This window comes from Cololabis saira, chromosome 9 (genome assembly GCF_033807715.1).
Source record: "Cololabis saira isolate AMF1-May2022 chromosome 9, fColSai1.1, whole genome shotgun sequence".
Classification (NCBI taxonomy): domain Eukaryota; kingdom Metazoa; phylum Chordata; class Actinopteri; order Beloniformes; family Belonidae; genus Cololabis; species Cololabis saira.
The window spans coordinates 23919149-23929120 of NC_084595.1; the positions used below are offsets into that span (position 1 = coordinate 23919149).

The 9972-nt window shown below is 37.1% G+C and overlaps 1 protein-coding gene across 1 annotated transcript; it reads left to right on the forward strand.

The window, feature by feature from the left end:
• Window positions 1-5012: 5012 nt before the first annotated feature.
• LOC133451256 (C-C motif chemokine 20-like) lies at window positions 5013-5978 on the forward strand. The gene is made up of 3 exons (XM_061730227.1): window positions 5013-5179; window positions 5336-5444; window positions 5552-5978. Exons 1-3 carry the CDS (start codon window positions 5110-5112, stop codon window positions 5649-5651), a joined length of 279 nt encoding a protein of 92 aa, XP_061586211.1. The 5' UTR covers window positions 5013-5109; the 3' UTR covers window positions 5652-5978.
• Window positions 5979-9972: the final 3994 nt, after the last annotated feature.

Genomic DNA, 9972 nt, shown 5'->3' on the forward strand with positions numbered 1-9972 from the left:
ACTGAAATATTAAAACCAAGCAAAAGGATAAAAAATGCAGCTCACTTCAAGTGTGTGGATGGAGATCTTTAGTCTTTCATCCTCTTCAAGTCATTTTCCACGTACTTTTGAATGCCATCTTTTTTTTTATTAATTATTGCATGCCCTTTATGTATTTTTTGTGTCACGGAGAACAACCACGCCTTGTAATTTCCAGGTTGCTCTGGTATGGCGGGAGTTTTATCACAGTATGTTGGTGAGAACACCAAAGTTGTGCAACTCAGACTTGCAATTGTGTATGAAATTTTTGTTTTTGTTATTTTGTGGACTGAATGTCTTACTGTCTTTCTTTGTTTCTTTATTTCAAAGCCACATAATACATAATCTGTTCCATCACACGGCAGAAGACAACACCGTATTGGTTTCCTTGATTTGTTTCACGTTCCTTTAGGAATTACAAGTAATTTTACAAGTTATTAGGTGTGCAATTTTCATAGCCATACATTTAAAAGCAAGCATCAATTACAAGCAAAGTTAATTTAAAAAAATGTATTTATTCATTTAAGCATCTTTTCATTTAAAAGATACAGTATCAGCTTTCCTGCAAGTGGATTCTTATTTTTTTTTTTTTTTTACATTTGAACTATGGCTTTACATACCTGACCATCCATCTATCTGGCCTCCCATTTATCCCTGTTTGTAGTCTATTTTTTCTAGTTTAGTTTAGCTTGTTTCTAATTCAGCTTAGTTAAATTCAATTTTATTAGTGACCACAACATTATGAATCAAAATAGTTTTGAGTTAAAAGGGAATATGTGTTTGCAGCAAAATGGCAATTATTGTGGGCAACAGAGCTATGTTGATATATTTTATATTTTATGCCTCATCGTGGATAGGGCCATTACCAACCAATCTGGGCCATTTAAACTTTGTATGAGTAAAAAAGTGTACAGGGTCTGTGTGCAGTTGCACTTATGTCCAGTTGCTGCTATCTTATAAGTCTGCATGTTGTCAGCCGATGTGGCCAAAAAAACCCACGAGAGGAAAGTTGATTTTGTCATAAAAAGGATAATTATCCATCTATATGTAAGGAGAGAGTCTCCCTATTTTATTACAGTTTTTCTCAATCACTTTGGTACATTTTTCCAATCATTCTTGCGATTTGCAGAAGATCAAGTGCATTTCTCAAAACAGTTTGAACAAATAGCAAAACACTGTGGATCACCTGCAAAAGCCAGTCTCTTGCTCAAAATCCTTAGTCCATCCCTCAAAAGCAAGTTTTTGTGTCAATATACTTGTCAGTGCCATCAGAATGTTTAATCATTGTGTCATTGTGTACAGATAAGACAGTCAAATTCATTAGTCATGTTGGCAATTGAAGGCACTTTGAAGGGACATGTTGATGTAAAATGTGGTTTGGGTGTGATGACAAGTGTTGTACATTTGACCTCATATAATGTATACGTGTAAGATTGATTGGAAAAGACAAGATTCACATTTACAGAATGACTTCTTCATTGGCAAACATTGACATTGCAGTCCGTAAAGAAAAAAAAAAGACAGCACTGCACATAACAAAGGTGAAATACAATACGTAAGTGTAAACATAGGTCAAAAATATAAACATAGGTCAATGGCATTGTATAGAGCATCAGTGGAATAGGCTACTGTAATTTTGTATGGGGCATTACTGTATTGACATGTAAATACAGTAAACTCCATGTAATTCAGCACATACTGTTAGATTACACACCTGTTCTCTCTGCGGAAAGTTTGAATAATTGAGGACACAGTTGTTCTGCCAACATTTGGCTGCACCCTTCTCCCCGCTTCAGCCATAGTCAGCCCATGATTCAAAACATGGTCTACAAGTGTTGCTCTGATTTCATCAGGAACACGCATGTGTCCGCCTCTTCTGCCTCTTCCTCTTCCTACTCCTCCACCACGCAGCCTCACCCCTCTTCCTCTCCTTCTTCTTGGCTGTTGTCCTTCCATTGTCAGACATTGTAACTTTCTATTGTGCTCTGGTTACCTATATACTCCCCAGTAGATTGTTCATGAGATGCTCCCTTGAGCTCATTCAGAAAACTGTCGATCATTGGTTGATCAACTCTTTTCATTAGAGAAAGTCTAGATTCACCTGGGAGGAATTTACCAATTTAGATCATATTTACAGACAAATGTCTTATGGAAATGTATATATGCTTGACATGTTATGATGGCTTGGTAAATCATTTTGCATGTGAAGACTTATATGATGAACTATAGCCTAAATGTTTTGGGGAAAGAGACTATTTGATAGATTCCTATAACAAAGCATTTTGATTAGCATGACAAAAGCAATTGATAATGTACGAAAAAACTGAGAATTGTACACAATCATTTGCATGGATGGACAAAAGCATTTGCAATTTGTTCAATGCAATGAGAAACTGCCTTTTTCATCTGCACAAATGGCATGATGATGTGAAAACTGAACAAGAACTTTTGAGAATTTCAATTCTGATGTGAGAAATGTACCAAACCAATTGAGAAAAACTGTAATGGGTTAATTCCATTAATGATTACAAAATATGTATTCATGAATGAATTAGTAAATGGGCTAATAAAGATATATGAAACAACAATATTTACAAGAACACTTATTTTCTTTTAAATTTGATTGAACAATTTGAAACCGATATACTTATTTACTTTTTCATTCTGATTTAATCTGCATACAAACAATCAGAACATCAGAACGTCAGTGCTTTTACTGTGTGAGCGTGTATGTAAATGTAATCTCAGCAGTCAAAGCCGTAAAATGTGTAGTTTTTTAGTGTGGCAGGGTTCCTACCATGCTCCTCAAAGTTACATAGTGCCAGTGAAGGCAATACAGACCCCTCAGACCATGACAGAGGTTCATTAAACCTGTTGGAAGTTGATGTACCATCACAATGACTCTGGAAATATGATATTAAGGTGGAAAAGTTACTTAGTGCCGCTTTAAATACTGTAAATGTTATATACATTGAGCAGAGATGAATTTGATATTTATTCATTGGATGCCAACAGATAATTCACTGTTTACAGTTTTAAGCCCTGAGAACAAGATGCAAAATGCAACAACCCCAAACCTCATAACTTCCTATTGACCTAATTGCGATGCAGAACAGACATTTTGTGTATGATCATGACCACAAGCCATTTTTCTTCTGACATGTTGTATCTACATATGGTTAGTTTGAAAAGAATCATGAAAAACATATTTGTAGGGCTGGCCTCCATTAACTCCCTGGAAGGTCCTAAAACTCATCTTTATACAAAAAAGTAAAGCTGATGCAAACGTTTACGACTGCAGTGCATTTATTCGATGGCTCAATGTTGCAGTTCTGCAATCAAAAGCAACAATATCCAGGTTACAACTCACTGACTTTTCTTGCTGTAGATAGATAGATAGATAGATAGATAGATAGATAGATAGATAGATAGATAGATAGATAGATAGATAGATAGATAGATAGATAGATAGATAGATAGATAGATAGATAGATAGATAGATAGATAGATAGATAGATAGATAGATAGATAGATAGATAGATAGATAGATAGATAGATAGATAGATAGATAGATAGATAGATAGATTTATTATAGTACCCTTGGGTAAATTTGGTTCACAGTGAGTGCCTCCTCATACAATCTAAAACCATACACTCAACAACACAGGATAATATATAATATATATAGTCTTTCATCCTCTTCAAGTCATTTTCCACGTACTTTTGAATGTCATCTTTTTTTTTATTAACTATTGAATGCCCTTTATGTATTTTTTGTGTCACGGAGAACAACCACGCCTTGTAATTTCCAGGTTGCTCTGGTATGGCGGGAGTTTTATCACAGTATGTTGTGATGTGGACTGAATGTCTTACTGTCTTTCTTTGTTTCTTTATTTCAAAGCCACATAATACATAATCTGTTCCATCACACGGCAGAAGACAACACCGTATTGGTTTCCTTGATTTGTTTCACGTTCCTTTAGGAATTACAAGTAATTTTACAAGTTATTAGGTGTGCAATTTTCATAGCCATACATTTAAAAGCAAGCATCAATTACAAGCAAAGTTAATTTAAAAAAAAAAAAATTATTCATTTAAGCATCTTTTCATTTAAAAGATACAGTATCAGCTTTCCTGCAAGTGGATTCTTATTTTTTTTTTTTTTTTACATTTGAACTATGGCTTTACATACCTGACCATCCATCTATCTGGCCTCCCATTTATCCCTGTTTGTAGTCTATTTTTTCTAGTTTAGTTTTGCTTGTTTCTAATTCAGCTTAGTTAAATTCAATTTTATTAGTGACCACAACATTATGAATCAAAATAGTTTTGAGTTAAAAGGGAATATGTGTTTGCAGCAAAATGGCAATTATTGTGGGCAACAGAGCTATGTTGATATATTTTATATTTTATGCCTCATCGTGGATAGGGCCATTACCAACCAATCTGGGCCATTTAAACTTTGTATGAGTAAAAAAGTGTACAGGGTCTGTGTGCATTTGCACTTATGTTCAGTTGCTGCTATCTTATAAGTCTGCATGTTGTCAACCGATGTGGCAAAAAAAAAAAAACCCACGAGAGGAGAGTTGATTTTGTCATAAAAAGGATAATTATCCATCTATATGTAAGGAGAGAGTCTCCCTATTTTATTAATGGGTTAATTCCATTAATGATTACAAAATATGTATTCATGAATGAATTAGTAAATGGGCTAATAAAGATATATGAAACAACAATATTTACAAGAACACTTATTTTCTTTTTATTTTGATTGAACAATTTGAAACCAATATACTTTACTTTTTCATTCTGATTTCATCTGCATACAAACAATCAGAACATCAGAACGTCAGTGCTTTACTGTGTGAGCGTGTAACTGTAATCTCAAACGTTCATCTTTGGGGGAAACTTTCGGTGGTTTTTTTTTTTAGTTGTTGCAATACTTCTCTGCTCTGGGCAGGGCTCTGCTTTTCCAAAACCTTCTGAGGCATAAAAGAGGCTGATGTGATCAGCAGTTCGTCAGCAGAGCCTGTCAGTTCTGACTCTACCTGAGGAGACAACAGAGTCGCTGCTGCCGGCGCGGACCAAGACATGCTGTCAATCAAAGTCACGGCGATAGCGACCACTCTGCTGACTGTGTGTGCGCTGGGCACGAGCTTGGGTGGGTATTTGCTTTCATAACCTGTGTCTCCAGATTCCTTTCATTTTTATTCCCATTTACTAGTTCTGATATTTAATAACAAAGCTTTTTTATCTGGATGTGCCTTTCTTTTATTACTCTTATTTATTCAATATTTCTCCTGTCTTTTTCTGACAGGTTATCAGGGATGCTGCCGAGGCTACATGAAGGGCAAATTACCATTGTCAATTATCGAAGGTTACACAGTGCAGGACATTTCAGAGATGTGTCACATCAATGCCATCATGTAAGTATAAAAAAAAAACATATCCATCTCAAACTGTTAATAATAAACTCTTTTGATATGAATATTGATCCATCTGTTGTTTTTTTCTTTAATTTTTGCATTTTCAGTTTCCACACAACCAGGGGTAAAGTCTGCACAAATCCCGATTTGCCATGGGTGATGGACTACATCAACCGTATAAGGTGGGGTTTTCAACGAACAACATGAGTAACAAGTGCACTGCTTTTGTGAGCAAAAAGTAACAGAATAAACCTCAGATAATTAATTCAATCAATTCTCATTGCAGGTATAGGGCACACAGCTCACCAGAATGCAGAGCAGAACTATAAAGAACACCAGCTCCTTCAAATGAGTTTCATCTCAGCTTCACCTGCTATTCAGTAAACAAGGTGGTTTCCTGGTTTTATAGGTCAATGAGCCCCAGCTTGAAAAGCCTACTGTAAATAGAAAAAGGAACAGATATCTTCTCAGTTGTAATAACACTGTATGTGTATGTGTATTATGTGTATTTTTATAATCCCAGTATGTGAAAAAAAATGTATATATATATATATATACATATATATATATATATATATATATATATATATATATATATATATATATATATATACATATATATATATATATATATATATATATATATATATATATATATATATATATATATATATAGTTAACAAACCCGTGGTAGTTTTATTTGAAACATGTACACGTGTGTGTGTGTGTGTGTGTGTGTGTGTGTGTGTGTGTGTGTGTGTGTGTGTGTGTGTGTGTGTGTGTGTGTGTGTGTGTGTGTGTGTGTGTGTGTGTGTGTATGTATACCATCTGCTGCAAATAAAATGAGTACTTAATCAGTGAATCAAAGTCTTAATGCAATCCTGTCCTTTACACATCAGTCTGTGTTTACCAAGTGCCACACATTCAAACAGTGTAATATATTCGTCATCCTTCTTTTCAAAGTTCTCACAGTCAAAATATCCAGCTTTTGTGAGCTGTTATCAAACCTGGAAATGAATTAAACAGAGAAAGTCTTACATGTGACATCAGCAGGAGGAAGTTATGGGAACTATTTATTTAAAGCACCGAAAAGAATAGGTATTTCCAGCTCCGCACAACTGCTGTATTAGAGTGTAATTATTACTTATTAGTCATTTTTCAACACATCAAATATGTTCTGTGTGTAATTACAACATGTCTTTGTCTGAACAACTGTTACATTGAGATTCAATTAAAATTGTTGTGGTTTTTTTTATTTCCCTGATCAGTGCACAGTCTGATTTTATGGTGAACCTCTTAAGTTGGTCAATTATTAAGTTGGTAAGTTATTAACTTATTTCATTTTGGAACAGGTTTTTTCTATTTTGAACAACTTTTTATATTCCTGTATCTTGATCTATTAAAGCAGCACAATGTAACTTTCAGCTTTTGTTGAGTTTGGCGGCATCTTTTGGACAAAAGCGGTAGTGCTTTACCAGAAAGAACACTACGTTTCCCATGAGCACCAGCACGTACTGCCGGAAAACTACTGTCCCCGTCGCGTGCATTTGTTTTGAGAGAAGACGGGACAGACTTTCAAAACTACTTTTCTGTTTCACCAAGTGAACAGACGGAACGCAAAAAAAAAGATGTTAAACTGCCGGAAAGGAACTGGAATTTACCGGGATACCTTAAACAAGGAAGCCAGGGAGCGGTATATGGAGAAAATAATGATTATTAACGGTTTGGATCCATATGAAATTACTACTAAAGAGTGGAGCTCCGATGAGGATTTACTGCCGCAGTTCTGCACAACCCACGTCTTAGGCTACCATGTGTTTCAATAAATTTGTATAATAGTACAACATACAGTACATGTTCTGTATCACTCTTACTTCTCTTTTCTTTTTTTTTTTTGACTGCTGTATTATGCTGAAGAGGCTCCAAGGCGTGAGCAATATTCTTGTTTTCCTCGTGAGATTATTTTTTTCCTCTGCAGCTAAAAATAGAGTTAATATTTTTTCCTCAACAAACTAGTTGTATCTAAAGATTGGGCTTAATCGCACCGCAGAGAGCTGGCCAGCAACTGCGTTTAGCTGGAGAAGTGGGGAATAAAACCCGATCCGACCCCGGTCTGTGTGTTGTGTTTGTTTGTGGTTTAATAAACCCGTGTTTTGATCCGACCCCGGTCGTTATGAGTGTTTGTTTGTGATCACGTGTGGAAGGTTATGTTTGGTCGTTACAGCCGCGATCCAAGCGAGCCCACAACTCTTTCACTCTTTTACTCTGTTATCTCAGATACTTGGCCGGCCTCTGTGGTTCTTCCTCCGAGCAGGAAAGCGGTGAAAAGTTAAACCATTAGCGATCTTTTCCTCACACTGTTATGTGGAGCTGCTGCAGCCACAACGCAGCAACGGGTTACCAGCTTCTGCTGAGCTCTGCGCTCTACGCCCCGCCCATTTTCGTCTCGACTACGAATCGGGAAGGAGGGGGAAGTGACGTATGCCGTAAAGCAGTCAAAGCCGTAAAAATGTGTAGTTTTTTAGTGTGGCAGGGTTCCTACCATGCTCCTCAAAGTTACATAGTGCCAGTGAAGGCAATACAGACCCCTCAGACCATGACAGAGGTGTCATTAAACCTGTTGGAAGTTGATGTACCATCACAATGACTCTGGAAATATGATATTAAGGTGGAAAAGTTACGTAGTGCTGCTTTAATTTTTTTTTTTATTGCTATTCATTTGAAGCCCACTTGGAAGCAATCATTTCTCTAGTTTCTAGATGGACTATAGACAGTTTAGCCACGGAAATAGAGGCGACACAGTTATTTAGTCACGGCACGAGTGGTCACTCACAGGTGCAGACAGGACACGCTACAAAGGGTCACAGGCCGGGACATGAACCTACGCCAGCAGTAGGACTGTACACCCTACACGGGATACTCTTAATACTCTTCCAGATGCGGACAGTTCTCTTTTAGCTTTTTCAGGTGTTTACTTGTTTATTTTGTTTTTTCATACAGACCAACAATTTGACCCTACCTTGAAACAAAGACACATCTCATCCACAATCATGGGACGTGTCTCCAGACATGTTTGAAGGAGAGTTCAGTCAGTTGTTGCCAAATTCATTGGTGGCTTGGAATATCCGTCATCATCTCAATATATTCAGTCACTGCGTTACTTCTCGTGAAGTCAGACGCTCATTTCTAGTTAAACGGCGCTGATTTATTGAATCATTCAGTCGGTCTCTACTTTCACAGAAATGGTTGTTACTGCGGTGCTTTAGAGCGAAATTACCGGAGTAAAATTTCTTGTTGGACAATGTTCGAACCTGGCCAATAAAGCTGATTCTGATTCTTAACTGGCTGAACTGGCTCTGTGACCGGTGCGTGACTCATCATGGCCCATTTCACCTTGTCTTATTTTTCTTAAGCATATTCACTTACTAGTTTTTTCCCTTGACTGACTAATAATGACTCTGGCGACATCTGCATGCCATTCTTATTACAACAACGATTAACATAATAATATTAATAAACGCGTGTAGTTCTTGTTAGCACCGCTAGAGGGAGACCCGGTACTATTTATTCGCTGGATGTCCAGTCCAAAGTAAACTGGAGAAAGGAAACCTCAGTCTTTTTTCTTTGGGTAAAATGAACTTGGTTCTTTTCTTTTTTGAAAACTTAGACTTGCTTCAGGGAACGCACGTTTTGAAAATAGGGGTCTGGAGTAAGGCTTTGCACAGAATAAGACTATGAAAAACAGCTGTGAGAAAAATGAATACAGAAGAAAGGTTAAGAAACAAAAGTCCATCTCCTCTGTAACTACTTTTTTGTTCATTGGGTATGTGGAAAAATCATCAAGCCTCACTGGGGTTGTTGTGATACGATTGCCTCTTGAGTCGGATGTGTGGACGGAAGTCATGGGTGCAACTGTTGGTTTCTGATCAACCAAACTACCTGTTAAATATTTATCTTGGATGGCAGAGCAGAGCTGCCTCTGATCTCAGGGTGAAGGAATCTGCCGGACATCTGTTTCTCAGGACAAGCAAACATGGGAGTGAGGATCAACAGATAAACCACTCAGGAGCTTTTTCAGAGACTTCACACTTTCACAGAAATACAGATAATTAATAAGATTGTTAACTAATGCTAAATAAAATAAAATGATACATTAAAACCCAGTGTTTCAACTTTTTTTGACTTTACAGTTGTTTTTTTTCACTTTGAGAGTGGGGTCTGCTGGAAGGTGGTTCCACTGAGGCAGTGCCTATATGGGAATCTCTATTATTTCCAGCTGCGGATGGAAACTATTACATAGTTCCTTCTCCCTGATGAGTTTGGAAGTGCATGCTCACACACACACACACAATAAACACAGGGTACACACACGCCTACGACAGCCAGTGAAACATTCAGGCCCACGCTGAATCATTCACCAAAGATAAAGGCCACCCTTGTGGACTCAGAAAGAGCTGGGAGAGAGAGAGAGAGAGAGAGAGAGAGAGAGAGAGAGAGAGAGAGACAGAGAGAGAGAGGAGTAGCAGTG

Bases quoted from the DNA above. Each gene is read 5' to 3' on its own strand.
- LOC133451256 (XM_061730227.1), top strand. From the start codon at position 5,110: ATGCTGTCAATCAAAGTCACGGCGATAGCGACCACTCTGCTGACTGTG. The intron at 5,180-5,335 runs GTGGGTATTTGC...TTTTTCTGACAG, and splicing joins TGCGCTGGGCACGAGCTTGG to GTTATCAGGGATGCTGCCGA. The intron at 5,445-5,551 runs GTAAGTATAAAA...TTGCATTTTCAG, and splicing joins TGTCACATCAATGCCATCAT to TTTCCACACAACCAGGGGTA.